The sequence below is a fragment of the Peromyscus maniculatus genome, chromosome 4, assembly GCF_049852395.1.
Source record: "Peromyscus maniculatus bairdii isolate BWxNUB_F1_BW_parent chromosome 4, HU_Pman_BW_mat_3.1, whole genome shotgun sequence".
Lineage (NCBI taxonomy): Eukaryota > Metazoa > Chordata > Mammalia > Rodentia > Cricetidae > Peromyscus > Peromyscus maniculatus.
In genome coordinates, this window is record NC_134855.1 from 16302096 (window position 1) to 16318821 (window position 16726).

Here is a 16726-nt window from a genome sequence, read left to right on the forward strand (position 1 = left end):
TGTTTTCTGCCTTTATGTGGGTCCTAGGAATTGCATTCAAATCACTAGACTTGGGCAGCAAGTATCTTCACCCATTGAAACATTTTGTTGGCCTATTTTCATGTTTTTAATTTAATTTGATTTCTACTTCCCATTGCTTTGTGTTTGCTTTGTTCTTTTTTAGTTTTCTTGTGGTAGGAGTGTATAATGATTTGGTTTTCCTGCTTTTCTTTCAAAAATTTTTATTAGATTCATTTGTGTTCATGAATACTTTTGCCTGTGTGTACGTATGCATGTGCACGCCTGGTACCCTCAGAGATCAGAAGAACATCATCAGATCCCCTGAAACTGAAGTTAGAGGTGATTGTGAGCTGCCATATGGGTGCTGGGAACCTCTGCAAGAGCAATAAATGCTCTTAACTCCTGAGCCATCTGTCCAGCCACCTGCTTTTCTAATACAAACATGTAGTACTGAAAGTTTCTCACTTTGCACTGCCTGTTTCTCCCAGAGGTTTTCGTGGGATACATTTTAATTTGACTCATGGGTTGTTGAGATGATACCAGGATAGTTTCCAGTGTTTGCAGATTTTCCTTTGTCTGTCTGTTATCAACTCTTCCTTTTATTACTTTGTGGTCAGTAGCCACATTCTATAGTATTTCTTTTCCTTGAAGTTTTTAGGTTTTGTTCCATGGCCCAGGATATAGGCCACAATAGATGTTTTATGGGAGTTGGGAAAGAACATGTGTTCTGCTGTTGCTGGGTGGAATGTTGTGTAAAGGCCAGTTCCATCCTGTTGGTTGGTCTTCTGTGTGGGTGTTATTTATGTCTAGATCTGTCGGTTGTTGAGAAAAGGATACTCAAGTCTCTAAATGCAACTTTGGGTCTAATCTGCCTTTCCTTTCACATTGTAAGTTGTTACTTCCACGTTTGTGAATTGCTGTTAGATATGAACACATTTATGGTTTGTCCTTTTGGTGCAACAGCCTTTTCATCATTGCGTCATGCCTTTCTCCGACCCAGCAATTTTCCTTGATTTGACATCTATCTTACCTTGCGATAACATCTGTACTGTTTTTAATTAATATTTGCAAAATTGATCTTTTCTACCTTCCATTTTCAGGCTAGTTGTATAGTTATATTTAAAGTGAATTTCTATAAACAGCATGTAGTGGAGTCATAGTTTAATCCATTGCAAATTCTTTTATTTGGCATTATAACATTTATATTTAATGTAATTGTTGGTAAGAGTACAGCTTAAGTTTAAAAATCCTAATTTTCGTTTCTGTTTGTTCTCTATGTTTTTTATTTTTCTAGTTTGTTTTTGCTGCCTTTCTTGGAGGTTACTTGAATGTATTTAAAAGCCCAGTTTGGTTTATCTATAGTACATTCAAGTGTCTGTTGTATATGGTAATTGCTTTAGCTATTTTATTATATAGCTTAATCCAGTTTATTCATTCTGCCAGTTTGAGTATAGTATAAAATTTCTCTATATATACCTCTTGTTTATAATATAATATTCTTAAATTTTTCCTCTGCCTAAGTTTAGAATCTCAGCAGAATGTGTTTGAATTTTTATTTCAGCTGTGAAACATAACTTAGAAAATGGAAGAGAAGAAGGAAATGACTTTATTTAATCATTTTTCTCTTATTATTCTTTCTTCCTTTCTGGTATTCTATATTCTTTCATAAATTGTCTCTGTGTGGAAGGCTTTCTTTAGCTATTCTTTTGGAAGAGATCTGCGGGTGACAGGTTCTCTTTAATTTCCTTCATCCAAGAATGTCTTGATGTTCCCTTCATTCCTGAAGGATATTTTCATTGGGTCTAGAATTCTGGGTTGACAGTTCTTTTTTTTTCAGCACTTGAAAAAAACGTGTGCCTCTTCTGAATCCATGGTTTCTGATGAGAAATCTACTGTCACTCCAATTGTTTCCTTCCCATAGGTAAGATGTTGTTTCTCTCTCGCTGGTTTCAAGGGTTTTTGTCTTTATATTTCAGAAGTTTGAGTACACTGTATTTTGATGTGGACTTCTTCAAATTTATCCTGTTTGGGGTTTGCTCAGCTTCTTGACTCTGCAGGTTAATGTCTTTTGCAAATTTGGAACTATTTCATCTTTTATGTCTTTTGAGTACTTCCGTGGTTCCACTTTTTCCTTTTTCAGTCTTAGGCTCGGTAATATGAATGCTTAATCTTTTGTTGTACTCCCAAAGGCTCTTGGGCTCTATTGATTTTTTTTTTTTAGTATATTTTCTCTCTGTTGATCAGATTGGGTGATTTAATTTTCCTGCCTTCCAGTTCATTGATTCTTTCCTCTGTGCCCTCCATTCTGCAGTTGAGCCTGCCCATCTGTCAAGTTTTTAATTTTAGTTACTATGTTTTTTCAATTCTAAAGTCCTCAATTGGTTCTTTAGGTCTTCTATTTCTTTGACGAGATTTTCTACTTTTTGTTTGCTTCAAGTTTTGTTTTTTTGTTTTTTGTTTTTTTTTTTCAACTGTCTGTTAAGAATTTCTGGAATGCTATTTTAAAGTCTTTGTCAGATAGACTTAACATCCGTTTTCGTGGTGCCTGTTGGTTGTTTTTTCTTGTTCAGGTTGATTTTCTGGTTCTTGGTGTGACAAGCAGTTTTTTTGTTTTTTATTGAAACCTAGCTACTTGGGGATTATATCCTGAGCCTCTGAATCTTGTTTAAATCTGCTTTGGCTTGTCTGCTGTGATATACTCAAGGAGGAAAATGGAGAACTGCCTTGTTAGCCCCAGCTGAGGTGGGGAAATAGATTCTGGCTTGGCTTCTGTGAGCATCAGTGGAAGAGAAACTTCATTATTGCTGGCCTAAGCGGGGGTGTATCAGCTCCCCAGCAGGTCTCCACTGCTCTCAGGTGACTTCCATGAACAGCAGGGTGGACCTGATTACCACTGGCTGGTAGTGTTTTTCCTGGTTTTCCGCTAGCACTCATTTTGGTAGATGGGGAAGGGGTGCCTCCTTAGCTGTTGGTAAAACTTGAAGTCTCTCCGTGTGATCTTCACTGTTATTGCATGGCTTATGGGTCTGGTTACCTGAGGGTGGGGACGGAAGCCCACGCTCCTACTCCACCTGGGGCTCTGGGCTGCCTCCTACAGGCAGGGGCGGTAGAGGTCTGGCTTCCTTCCTCAGCCTGTGCTGGTGTGAGCACAAACGGACCGTTTGTTTTGTTTCTATTGAGTTGGCAGTGGTATAGCGATTAGTGCCTGCATGTCGTCTGGTCTGCTAGGCCCAGGTCCCAGGTCCTTTCGCCAGGGCGTTTTGAAGGCTGTGCTTGTTGGTGTTTATGAGTTCTAAGCCAAGTCTGGATATGTGAGGCATACAATAAAACTCAGAAAAGGAAGCATTCTTATTGTGCTGCTCCTTGGCTCTAAGGTTCCATGGCTGACCTGCCATTTTCTTCCTATTTTTCAAAATCTCTCTACGTTTATCTTGCCCAAGGATCACGTATATCCAGGTGTGCTTCGCTGGATGGAGAGGGGAGGATTCTTTAACTCCATCTGTCCAGAAAGTCACATCTTGAGCTAATTTCTCTATGTGGCATGAGGTAAGGATTAAGGATCTCTCCTGGCCTCTGGCCCTTATGGGATCTCCAATCACTTCATTACCATTTGTTAAAAAAGGACTGTCCCCTTTCTGTTAATTACTTGTGCTGAAAGTCAGTTGGTAGATGATACTGAATTTCAGGAAAAATGTCTGGAATTACATTTTAATGATTAGTTCTGTCACATCGTTTTGCTGTTGTGTGGTAGATGTTGTGGTTGGGCCTGGGTCTGCCTGCCTTCTGTGTAATTCTCTGATCCTTTTAAAAATCCTCCCTTATTTAATGTTTGCTCTCTTGATGCATTTCACTCCATCTTTTCCTTGCAGTACTTTCAGCCATCTCTTCTTCCGTGGGCTCCTTGTAATTTCTGAAATGATTTCGATTTATTGTTTGTTTGTTTTTCTCACTTTCTCTCCTGAACTTGGAGAGCTGTCGCCTCACATCTCTCAGGTCTCCACCAGTCTTCCCTGTGGCCGTTAGGTCTGTGGTCCTCTGTCTCATTGGCAATTGGCTTGTATAATTGTATTCATTATTTCATGTTTGAGAGTTGTTTACAGGTGTGTGTGTGTGTGTGTGTGTGTGTGTGTGTGTGTGTGTAATATTTTCATTAAATAGTTTCCATTTTCATATTATAGAAGCTGTGCCTATTGGATACTGTTTCAGATGAGGATAAAATAAAGGGTTGTGTTGTTGTTTTTGTTTTGTTTTGTTCTTTGCTAGCAGTTACATTTCATTCTGTGGAGCACAGGTCAGCAGTTTGGGGCAATGTGTTTGCTTTCTAGTTAGCAGTGTCCTTTTCTAGGGGCGCAATGGAATTTAGCATTCTTGTCAGTATTTGAGGGGGCTCTTTATCGTTCTATTGCTCTAGTATGCTGAAGTATGCTCTATAGTATGTTGCACCATTGACCTCAGCCACTGAAACCTCACCAGCATACAGTGGCTCTCTCCCTCTTTGTAGTGATTCTTGCCTTCAGTAGCAGGATCCAGGTGGCTTCTTTCAGGCCCAGGGACTTAGCAAGTCCACCACTTCTAAGTTCCCAGGTGCAGTGGTCAAGTTATCTGGCCTCAGACCTATTCTTAGTATTTATTTATTACCGATGGGATCTCTCTTCTAGGACAGGCATGAACTGATGTCCAAATTTCATGTCACCAGGACTCTGATACACTCTCCTCCTCCTTTGTCTCTGCGTGGTTCTTCAGATCTCAGTTTATCTTCCCATTTCCTGTTAGATCCAGACCCAAATTGTTGCCTAGACCATACTAGCCTGCAGTTTCTCTACCCCCCCCCCCCTTTTTCCCCTAGCTGCTGTAAAGGAAGTGGCAAGTTCACTTCTGAGAGCCTGTCTGGGAATCCCTGACCCCTCAACAGACTCCCAGGTGCCCAGATTCCAGAGAAATGGCAGACACCAAGGAAGTTCACAGGCTCAGATTGCCAGACTCTAGGGTAGTAGAGGGTTCCTGGTGGCAACACACCTCCCACCCTTTTAGTGGATGTGCTGTAACTAAATGTGCCCCTCCTTCCTCACTTCCTGCCCTGGATTCCCTTCCCTCCCTGTGTTCCCATGAACTGAAGACAGCCTGACTGCATGAAGTCCGCCTTTTCCCTGACACTTACAGGAAGGAACCCTGACTCTGCCTCATGAGTCTGAACTCCCTCAGAGCCCCTCATGCTGCTGTCCTTCTGTCTGTGTGCTCATGGCATTAATACTGTTTAAAAATGAAAGTCTTAACTAAATGACGATCTGCCTCAGTTATTCCCTTGAGCTGCAAATCAAGATGGCTCACTTCTGTGTCCAAGTTCATAGTTTTTTGTTTTGTGTTTTTAATCTCCTGTATGTGAGAGATGTTGACTAGGGATGACTTTGTTCTCTCTCCTTATTGACCTTATGGCTTGTGGCGGGTTCAGGGAGAAATACAAATGTAGAAAACTAACACATCTAGATGAGGCGGCCTCCTGCCCTTCCAGCCATATTTATTTTATATTTTAAACAAGTGTTCTACCACCGACCTGCATCTCCAGAATTCTTTTTACCTTTTGTCTTGAGATAGGGTCTAAGGTCTTACTAAGTAGCCTGGGCTGGTGTTGAACTTGTTCTAGTGCAGGCTACTCTTGAACTTGGGCTTTTCCTTTTCCAATCTCCTGAAATCTGTGACTTCAGGCCTGGCCCCTGGAGCCCTGTCAATGTTTCCGATGTCCCTCCCTCTATCTTCCTCTCAAGGCTGCTCCGTTGAAGTCACTCGCAGTGGCAACCTGCATCATGGCCTTCTCTGCTGTGTCTTTGTTCTGGGCTTGTTAATTACTCCTCCTCACCGGTTCCTTTTCCTACTTTCTTTTCTTATCTGCATTGCAAGGTCCTTTTTCCTGTGTTTTCCTTTGATGTTCTCAGCTCATGACATTTTGGCTTCTCAACTTTGTGCATTTTAAGCTTTAGATTTCACTCTTAAGGATTCTTTTGATTATAAGTAAGTTTTTGAAGCTTGTTTTTGTTTTAAGTCTGCCTTTCAAGTTTCATTGTTTCTTGTCTGATTCATCTGTGTGGTTTGAATTTCCAAATAGTGGAGGTTTTTCTCAGGTTTGCCCAACCTGTGCCAGTGACTCAAGATAGTAATTAGCATGGCCCAAGTCAAAACGTAAACTTTACTTAGAACAACATGAGGCTTTAGGGGAGGGGCCCAGCTGCACAGTTCTGAGTTGTGAACGTTGTAGATGGGTGTGTTGCAATATCAAAGGGTTGGCTCTACCTGGTATTTTTCACCTTTCTTTTGTTGACTTCATTATTCCTCTTTAGCTTTCATTGCTTCCATATTTTAGATTACTGTTGGGGGTTCTCCTGCCCTCTTCTGCTGGAAGAAACGTTTCCTAACTTTTTTTTAATGGAGTTTGACAGTGGTAACTTCTCTGGACAACCTGTATTCTGGCATTGTTGTGAAAAGTGCTTTTCCTTTGGATGGAGTTCTAGCTGCTGGTTATTTTTTCTCCTCTTGAGACTATTATTCCATTGTCCTCTGCCTCCTGTTCTGTTCAGAAGCCAGTTGTTAATTCAAATTATTGTTCCTTTGTATAGCTCTGTCATCTATCCATGGTTGCTAAAATAAAACCCTTTTTATTTTGGAAAATTGAAATGTATGAAAAGTAGAGACAGGCATAGTGAACCCCCGTGTTCTGTTCCTCGCCCTTAGCTTGCTCTCATGTGCCAGTCACATTCTGCTTGTTTCTTGTTTTCTTCTGTATCGTGTTCAGAATAATCATGCCAGTAGGCATCTCAATTAGGGGTTTAAAATAATCATAGTGGCTTTATTGCACTGAATGCTGATAGTAATCCCTTTATGTTGTTCATTACACATTCCAAGTTCAAATCATACAGTTGTCTCAGAAATAGCTTTTTATAGTTGTTTTGTATGAATCATTATCCAGACAAGGTTCATTCATTTGCCTTTATTTAAAAAGTCTGTCTAAACTTCTCTTTTAAGCATCTCTCTTGTGTTTCCTTGTTTATCTGCTGGGTAGAACTTCCCATATGCTGGAGTTGGTTGATTATATCAGGTGTCCTGTGGTACCTTTCTCTACCCATACTGCACTCTGCTAACTGATAGGGGTGTAGACAAGGCTTCTGAACTGTGATTCCTTCAGAATTGTGTTGTTGGCAACTATGTTGTGTTTTAGTAGTCTACTTGGCCTCCATCTAATAGATGCCATTGTCATTTTGTGAGAATCAAAAGATGTCTTTAGACATCTGATGCCTACGTATCTAGAGACCTGATGGTATGATGAGCTCCAGTGATGACAGCTTGGCCCAGGGCAGCATCACACGGGTCTCCATAGGTGATGTAAGAATGGAACAGTGGGTTAAGATGGAGCCCTTCCTTGTAAAATTCCCCATCAGCCTTTCCCCCCAGTAGCTCCAGTGATGAAGACGATTGTTATCTGATGTGCAATTTCAGTAAGGGTCACATTTTCCATTATTTCTTCTACAGTTATTATTGTGATCTTTACTGGGAGAAAGATTGTTGCTTATGAAATACTTGGTTATCTCCAAATACATTTGTGTCATGCTTATGTTTGTCCTCTTACTTATGAATTTTCAGAGCAAGAAATCAGTATCTTAGCAAGTAACCCAAATATAATCAATAAGAAATATTACTTTGAAATTTTAGATTTTGATGTGTTTTGATTTTTTTTTTTTTTGAAATCACTGTTACTTTTGATGCTTCAGGTTCTCCCATTTGGACCCAGGGAGTTCCTTTAAGTTGGGTTTTTGTCTTTTTCACATACTGTGGACATTTTTACAGATTCCTTGTTCTCCTGTGTAGCATATTCCAAGGACCATTTTGTATGTCTCTCCCAGAGAACCATGTATTGGACACTGCCATTATGGCCAGATTCCCTTCCCTTCTTGCTTTTCTCACTTAACGTCGTGAACCTTTTTTCCTGTGGTATTAAAAACTGTCTTTGAAAAATGTCTGTCTTTGATACATGGAAAGCATTTTGGGCTGGCGGTATAACTGAAAATGTTTTCTTGGTGTGACTCATGTACCTTTGTAATTGGCTTGATTTAGTGTGCTTTACTTCAATAAAAATTCAGTATTAAAAAAAAAAAGACTGCTAAGAACTGTAAGAATGTGTGGAAGCTCATCTCCCTAGGGTAACCCTGTGCCAGTGAAGGAAGGTCTTGCATATGAGAGCCCAGCCCTGTGGCTACAGGTCAGGATGACCTTTAGGGCCCTTGAGAGCCGAGAATACTTCTGCTGGACTCTCCTGAAATTCACCCCTGCTTGGTCCCTTCACATCCTGTCCATTTCCATTTCCTTCTGGTTGCTTCTCTGCAGCCTAACACAGATGGCACTGGGATAAATCATGACCTGTGCGCGTTGCTATTGGGTCAGTCAGTCTCACTGCAGTCAGTCCAGCTCCGTTTGTGCCGTTTGGGATGGAATCTAGTGCCTCACCCGTGTTAGGCCAACTCTTTGCCTCCGAGCTGTATCTCAAACCTGCTGCTGGACTCTAGCTTCTAGACTTCAGTGCTGAGGTTTAGTGTTTAGTGCTATTGTTGTTCGTTTGTTTTGAGAAGCATGTCACAGATATGCCACATTTATAGTTCAAATATATTATAGGATTTATGTCTGACTTCTTTAGTTTTGTGTTCTCATTTCTTTTATCTTGAAAAATTTGTCTTTTTACTTTGTTTATTGTTTTTTCCAGAATGGTGCTTTTAGTTTGTTTGTTTTTATCTTTTAAAAAACGGAGCACATACACTAAAATTGGAACGATACAGAGAAGATTAGCATGGCCCCTGCACAAGGATGACACGAAAATTCGTGAAGCATTCCATATTTAAAAAAACAAAACTTCTCTCTCTCTCTCTCTCTCTCTCTCTCTCTCTCTCTCTCTCTCTCTCTCTCTCTCTCCCTCCCTCCCTCCCCCTCTCTCTCCCCTCCCCTCTCTCTCTCCCTGATGGCCAGTATCCTAAGAGGTCAGAAGAGGATGTTGTATACTGCTAGACTAGAGTTACAGGAAGCTGTGAGCCACCTGATGTGGGTGCTGGAAGCTGAACCCTGGTCCTCTTTCTCAACTGCTAGAGTCACTCTCCAGGCTCAAAAATAGTGGCACTCAACCAAGGAATGTTAAGAGTAGGAGAAATAGTCTCCTCCAGGGAAAAGCACACCAACTGGTCAGCCCCCAAAACATATATCTGAATAAAATTATACAGACTGAGCAGGTTAAGAATATAATTGTATATACTTATACATATATGTTGTAATAACAATTAATGAAAAAAAGAGGTCATGCATTTGTAAGAGAGCAATGAGCCTCTGAGTGTTGTCATTACAGACATATACCACCATGTGTGGCCAATGTCTCACTTTTGATTGATGGGATCTCTAAAGTCCATTCCCCAATTACCAAATGTGAAAATTATTTTAATTTTTTTGATTGTTACTATGATTTAATTGTGCCATGATTACAATATTGACCTGTTTGATAATTTCCCTTGAGGTTTGTTGATAATTCATTCTCTGAAAGCTTAACTTGTGGCTGTTTATATCTTAAGCTATTGTTTTGTAAGTACATTAGCATCAAGCAGTGGCATGTGTTCTCTTTTACTCAACTTCCTTCTCATTGCTGCTCAGTGTTTTAGTCCTTTTTCAGAATCCCGTAAAATAGAAATTGTCATTGGTTATGTATAGAGACAATATTTATATTTTCCAGTTTATTGGCATATTGCTTTTTTGCTGTAACATGATTTATGTGTTCCTGAAAATGCAACAGACCCATTGGAAAGGGGGTCCATATAACTGCGATGAACGTGAATGAAATGAGAGTGGTCTCTATAAAGTACAGCGGATTCCCTTCTTCATGGCGTTTGCACCCAGCGTGGAGACCAGTGAGTCCTTGGCAGTCTGAAGCCCTCCAGCTGTGGCTCCTGCAGGCCTGGGAGGGGACTCGCTGCCCAGGGAGCCTGGTCTCTTCTGTACCCAGGGCCGTCTGGGCCAGCCGAGATGCCTGTAGCTTTACTTTGTCCTTGGGGTCTTCCCGCAGGGCTCAGACACTGCTGTCTTCAGACTCCAGTCTTTTCACCCTTGTCTCTGTGGAACAGGTGGCTTCGGCTTAATTTTTGTTGCTGAGTCTGACAAGTGGGAAATGGTCTCAGAGAACACTTGGGTGAACATGTGGGGCTCTTTCTTGTTGCTTCCTCCCAGAGAGATTTGCTCTCGGGCTCCCTCTGCTTCTGACCTCAGTTTCTTCAGACAGGCTGCACCTGTGTTTCTTTAATTTTCACAGGGACCGGGGGTGGGGGTGGGGTGGGGGGAGGGGGTGCTGTGAACCAGCTCCAGAGTTTTATTGCTTGACATTTTTGAAAAGAGTCACTTTTTATTTCTCACATTTTATATTTGTCACTCCAAAACTTCTAAATCTGAAGTCATTGGGGGTGCAATTGATGGCCTGTCGTATCTACCCTTTGGACTGTGGTGGCCTTGTTTCCTTGTGTGTTCGTTGGCATTTGCTTTTTTTTATTTAAAACGTGATTACTATCTGCCTTCCCTTTCTTACCTGGCAGTGTGAGGTCATTTCCTCCTACAAAGGACTCGCTGGCTGCTCACTTCTGTTCTTTCTAAGGACAGTGTCTAACCAGTGCCATGCCAGATGTGTAGGAAAAGGGGCTTAAATTACTTGAAAACTCCCTTGGTCTATAGAGATTCTGTGGCCCAAATACAGTAAGCTTTTGTCAGGAGGCCTTACATGTCCCCTCCTCATCAGCCCAGTCTTGCTCAGGGTAGCCACTTCTGGAATGTGGTTTGATGAAGGAGGCCATCTCTGCCCTGTGGTACTGTGAGTGCCAGCCTTGAGGATCCCATTCAGCACCAGTGGTCGTTTCCCTACACAGCCATTCCTTGGGCCAGTTCAGATTTTGGCCTGGAGGAAGGAAAACACTCCATCAGTGGTGGCTGGCACGTCACTCCTGGAGTCTGGCTCTCCCCCTGCCTCCCCGGTTCTGCAGCGGTCGTTCTGTGTGTGTGTCCTCCATCGGTATATTGACTTCTTATTAAGAAGTTGTTTAAACAACCTGCTTTCGAGAGTGGTTCACACAGTCTGTGGCAGCTCCATCCCGACCCTTCCTCTGGTTTTGCTCCCTCCAAACCCTGTCATGGACCTCCTTGCTCTCTTTCAAATTCATGGCCTCTTTTCACTGATTGTCATTGCATACATACATGCATATGTATATAATTTTTCATGATTTTGTTATGGCAAATTCTCAGTAATAGTTCCATCCAGACTCTGGTGTCTTTATTTCATTTTTTTTTTAAATAATTTAGTTCTTCGAATCCAGATTTTTTTCCCCTCATTTACTTCTTCTTGGCTTCGCTGTATTTTACAGGGAGGAGTTAAAAAGTCACAATGTTAAAATGATACTTTCTTTAAAAGCAGTATGTGCTCATCATGGAAACATTTTCTAAATGTTAAAAGTGAAAAAATAGTTGTTGCTAGAAATCCACTCACAGTCAGTCTTGTTCTGTGTCCCCATGTGCAGTGCCTCTGCTGTGACAGGGCTGCTTGGGGACAGAAAGCATGGTGCCCGTGTCTCTCTGCTGGCACCTTACTATTCCATATACCTCTTGTGTCTTTAAACTTAGATGCTTTCAGTATCCTTTATGTGAGTATTTTTGTACGTTACCTGTGGTTGTATGTTCTGTAAAGAACTTGAAAGGCTCTCTCTACCCCAGAGAGAATGTTGTATGAATTAGTAGAATGTTGGGGGTTAGTGAGTATCACTGTTTTCAGAAGACTGTGGAACCTACCTCTTCAGCAGGAGAGTTCGATGGTGTTCATTTCAGAGTGTTTGCGTTAACGTCCTCACGGGTGGAGGATTCTGGAGGCAAACTCTGCTGCTTTGCCCTGGCTGTTCTCTACTGCATGTGAGTGGCGGTGAGGAGGGAGAAGCTGATTCTTTGAGCGCCACCGTGGGCTCTGACACGAGCACCTCCTTTTCTGTTTCTCTTTAACATCGTCTTTGGTTTTGTGTATAGTCTTTGTGGGGGGGACTTTGGCAGTGGGAGGTGGTTCAAGTCACTGCCCTGTGTCCTTTGATGACTCCGCCGAGGTCTTAGCAACCCTTCTAACCACAAGAATTGAAACAATTTGTTACTATAGCTAAAAATTAAGAATTGAGAGAAATGTATAGCTTACCTGAAAAGGATGCCACTCCTGGCTGTTATAACCTAGGGAGCTGAGTTTATGGGCACAAAGATGGTGGGCACTAGAGAGCAGAGGAGGGCACAGTGGAGAGGCAGCCATGAGTAGGAGTCAGAGAAGAGCCCAAAGAGCTGGGTCTAGAAGTGGAGTGGCTGGCAAGGCCTCCGTTCTCCAGAGCTCTGCAAGAGAAGCCCCAGACCAAGTCAAGCTAGACCTGGATGATGGGTTCCCAGAAGTCCCTTGCTTTACCCTGTCTTGCTGCCCAGAGATCTACCAGGCAGAGGGAAGGGCTTACTAGGCTGGGAGGCATTGGTGTCCACATCAAGGGCGTGGTACCACCATGGTGTCTCACATCACAGTGTAGGAGGCAGGCGGGGCCTGCTCACATGTGTCAGGCCGTCCTTTTCTCCAGGTCTGGCAGTGGATCCTGTTCTGCTCAGTAAAGCATTGTTCTTGGCCAAATCTCCCTCCTTGGCTGGGCATATGATAGCCAGCCTCACTTGTCCATGGCCTGGAGCTGGGAGAGACCCATGTGCTATGGCTTTACGTGTGTACATCCCTAATTCTGAGGCCCTGTGTCCTTCTAGGTGGTAATGTGGACGTGGAAGGCCAAGCCGAGGGCAAGAAGGAGGCAGAGGCTGATGATGTGCTGAGAAGAGGCCCCCGGCCCATCGTCCCATACAGCTCCATGTTCTGTCTCAGCCCCACCAACCTGTGAGTCTCCTGTGTGCCCATGGCCTGGGGTTGTCCGCCTGTGTCTTTGCCGTGAGTGTGTGAGCACACTAGCCGGCGTGTGTGGGTTATGCTTCTTGTAGAGACTAATTCTATACATTTATTGAACACCTCTGTCATAGCAGTCCTGTGAGACACGTATGTCACCTCGTTTTATGGATGAAGACACAGGAAGAAGCAGAAAGTTCTGTGCCCTGTATAGACACACAGCCACGCTGTCTTGGTGGTGGGGCTGGGTCAGAGGCCAGTTCCTCAGAGGCTGTGCGTCAGCCTTCTTGTCCACTGTTGTGTGCACCGCCTCACACAGGCCGTTTACACTTATGCATGTAGCTCATGCCATTCACCTTCCCTCTGTTGCCATTGTGTGTTCCTTCCCATGTTGGTCATGATTTATCATCCACTTGTCATCTCGGTACTTTTTTAATCCAAACAACATGCACATGCCAACAGCCTTGTATGTGCTGAAACCCAGTGATGACGAAGTCAGGCAAGACTTGCCTTTATTTAAAGCACATGGTTCAGTGGGAAAGACAAACAAGCAGGACGATGCAGACGTATAAGATGCTGACAGGGATGAGCACTGGGGACAGTGGAGGTGGTGATGTGGGCTTCGGGTACTGTTAAATTAGTGGAGGATCAGGTCGGGCCTCAGGGAGAACCGCTCAAACACTTGAGGACTGGGACGAAGGGCACTCTGAGAAGAAGGGAGAGGTTAAAGCCCTACAAAGGCCAACTGGCCAGAGTGTGGTGGGTGGTCTAGGGGTCAAAGGTAGCGACCTGAGAAGAGTGACTGTCACTGCTCAGCTGCCTTCTGCCCCACGTTTTCCAGGAGTCTCCACACAGCTCTCCTCACTATCGCCCTTTCTTCCCACCCTTTGTTCCTCACTCAGCACCCGTTTACTGGGCGCTTATGCTGCTAGGCTCGGGTTAGGAGTAAAGGTCGCAGAGACACCCCTTTCCCCTGCCTCCCATGGAATGACAGTGTTGGTGAGCAGAGAGATGTGAGATGGGGAGGTTCTGATGTTCTGGAACAGGCAGGAGAAGGCTGATGGAGTTATCCTCAGTGGAGCGATGTCTCAGTTGAACGTGAAGGATGCATTAGGGTGATGTGGAGAGCACATTTATCATGGTCCAGAAGTAGAAGGCAGCTAGTTGGACGGATGGAAAGAGAAGGCCCCCTTTGCTGTCTTGTGGAGGACTGGGCACGGTGGGGTCCCGCGTACTGCAGTTCAGTGCTGACCGCTGCTGGAAGATTCTGGAAAGGAGACTGAGGAGGAGACAGACAAGGAAGGGTGATGAGACGTGACCTCGGTAGTCGGAGTAGAAGCTTGGAAGTGAAGTGTTGGGGGTACATTTTCAGATGCAGAATATGATAATGAATTAAAATAGATGGAAGTGGGGTATCGGTGATAAATGAGTTCCTGTTTGCTGCCAAAAGGCAGGGAAATCAGTGAGACCACAAGTGTTCTTGGGAGACTGGCTGAGCTTTGGGAGTCTAGATGGTGGTAGATAGTTCGTATTATGAGTCCATATGACTTTTTCAGCAATTCTTACTGTTTTTTTACCCTCCTTGTATATTTATCTCCTTGCTCCTTAAGCAAAGCCCACCTCCTTGTTTCCATTTCCCAAATCAGATCACTTGTATCTACTATTCACACAAAAGTAGGACATGTGGGGCATCTCATGGCCAGGTGAGCTGGAGCACAGCTGAACAGAAGAAATGTAGCTATGAGCTGCAGGACAGAGTTAGAAGAGGAGAGGGCATGTGAGGGATAAAGGGCTAGCAGGCTGCCTGGACGTGGCAAGAGTGGCGTTGTCGGATAGGCAGAGGGTTAGAGGAAGTGGAGAGAAAGAGGTGGATGGTGGCTGAGAAGTTGCAATCCTTTGACAGCAGACGTCCCTGGGGATGTAGAGTTGGGGGAGGGACCTGGAAGGGTTGGCGGCAGGGGTAGACTGGTGGAGCCTATTGAGGCTCTAGTGATAGTAGGAGAGATGTCTGTTCCGCTTGCCAGGTCTCTGGCTGTTCTTTATTGTCTGCCACGTGGGTTCAGTCTTGCCGACCTGGCCAGGTGGCTGCTTCAGTCCTTGGCAGCCGAGGGACTCTGACTTGTTTATCGCTGCACTGCTCAGTGGTGATTGCTCACTGGAGTGGAGCATCATGTAGCCAGGGACTTGGCTTTCTCATTTGACGCACAGTAATGTTGAAAACCAAACAAAGGTCCTGGTCAGCTGATGTGAGCAGCAAGTACATAGTGGTGGCTTGCACCCATCACAGGCTCAGACACTCTGGGGCAAGAGTGGCCTGCTTTCTGCCAGGCTGGTGTACTAAAATATTTTCTTCATGGACCACTTCCTCTAACCCATTCCCTCTACTTTACATGGTCTGTGAAGGGCCGGGTGGTTTCTGTCATCTCTCAGGCTACAGACAGTGCACAGCTGAGTGGAAGCAGTTATGCTCCCACAGAATGCTATTCACAGGCATAAGGTCTGGCCTTGAGCTGTGGTTTGCTGATCCCTGACCTGAAATGCCTTCTCAGGAATCTTGGTCACAGTCACCTGGCTGCAGACTTTTCACCACAGAAATGAGGGATGGGCAAAGCTTCATTCTGATGCTGCCACGCTTTCCTGTGGTAGCCAATGAGCACTTCTTGTGGGAGAGATTGACATACTCAGGTACTGGCCTATGGTGACCTGAACCTTGTCCTCACAGGCTCCGTCGCTTCTGCCATTACATTGTGACCATGCGGTACTTTGAGATGGTAATTCTTGTGGTCATTGCCCTGAGCAGCATTGCCCTGGCTGCTGAGGATCCTGTGCGGACTGATTCATCCAGGAACAATGTGAGTGTCAACTCCTGGGACACTGCTAGGACCCGAACATGTTCCCAGGGTCCACAGGGATGAGGTGGTGCTGGTGTCCTGTTTTCCCTCAGACATCCTTCTTCTCTCTGGGGGTATCAGAACCAAAGATCTGGAAAAGCCTGTCACCTTTAGCCCTTGTCTTGGTAACATGCCAGACTTAGCAGGGCAACCACCAAAGACTCCTCACAGAGGGATGCCCTGGCACTGTTGCCAACTGATTCTACTCAAAGACCTGCCTGGGGGGAAGCTAGGAGCCAATGATGTATCCCTGGCTCTAGATTTTAGGCCTGCCTAAAGCAATCCTACTTTTGGTTCTAGGCTTTAAAGTACATGGATTACATCTTTACAGGCGTCTTCACCTTCGAAATGGTCATAAAGGTGAGATGTAATGACTCCTGCAGCTTCCATGGAAGCATGTAATGTTTGCAACCAGGCATGAGTTCACTTGGCAAATGTGCATGTGTGCATGAAGTATTTTGATGACTAAAAGCCTTACAAGCCACAAAGGGTCCCTGGTGTCCTGCTGCACCATGGAATGCTGCTGGGTCCTTGGTCCTGCTGTTCTGGCTTCTGAGTATGGGGACTTTGGGCTTTATTTAAAGTGCGTGCGTGCGTGCGTGCGTGCGTGCGTGCGTGCGTGCGTGCGTGCGTGCGTGCGTGCGTGTGTGTGTGTGTGCGCGCGCGCGCGCGCGCGCGCGCGCGCGCGCTCAGCTTCCTCTCCAGGGTTGCCACATAGCCACAAAGAAGGAGCCATATAACAAGGCACAGAATAAAGACCTTAGAGGGAGATGGCTGGAGCACTGTTAGATGCTGAAGACTAAATTTCTATAGGATCTAGAGGTTTCCTGATAGGCTGAGAGCCTGCCATGTCTTCACAACTTCTCCTTTCTTCACAAGG

At 44.3% G+C, this 16726-nt stretch overlaps 1 protein-coding gene and 1 pseudogene across 9 annotated transcripts in view; both read left to right on the plus strand.

Annotated features, from left to right (window-relative positions):
* The window catches only part of Cacna1b (calcium voltage-gated channel subunit alpha1 B), a 157824-nt gene that overhangs the window by 89656 nt on the left and 51442 nt on the right, over positions 1 to 16726 (plus strand). For all 9 annotated transcript variants that reach the window (XM_076569298.1, XM_076569302.1, XM_076569299.1 and 6 more), the window contains 3 exons: positions 12823 to 12949; positions 15678 to 15807; positions 16147 to 16206. In XM_076569298.1, coding sequence (XP_076425413.1) covers positions 12823 to 12949; positions 15678 to 15807; positions 16147 to 16206 — 317 coding nt within the window. The remainder of the gene's footprint in view (positions 1 to 12822; positions 12950 to 15677; positions 15808 to 16146; positions 16207 to 16726) is intronic.
* LOC121829277 (U6 spliceosomal RNA) lies at positions 8765 to 8879 on the plus strand (annotated as a pseudogene).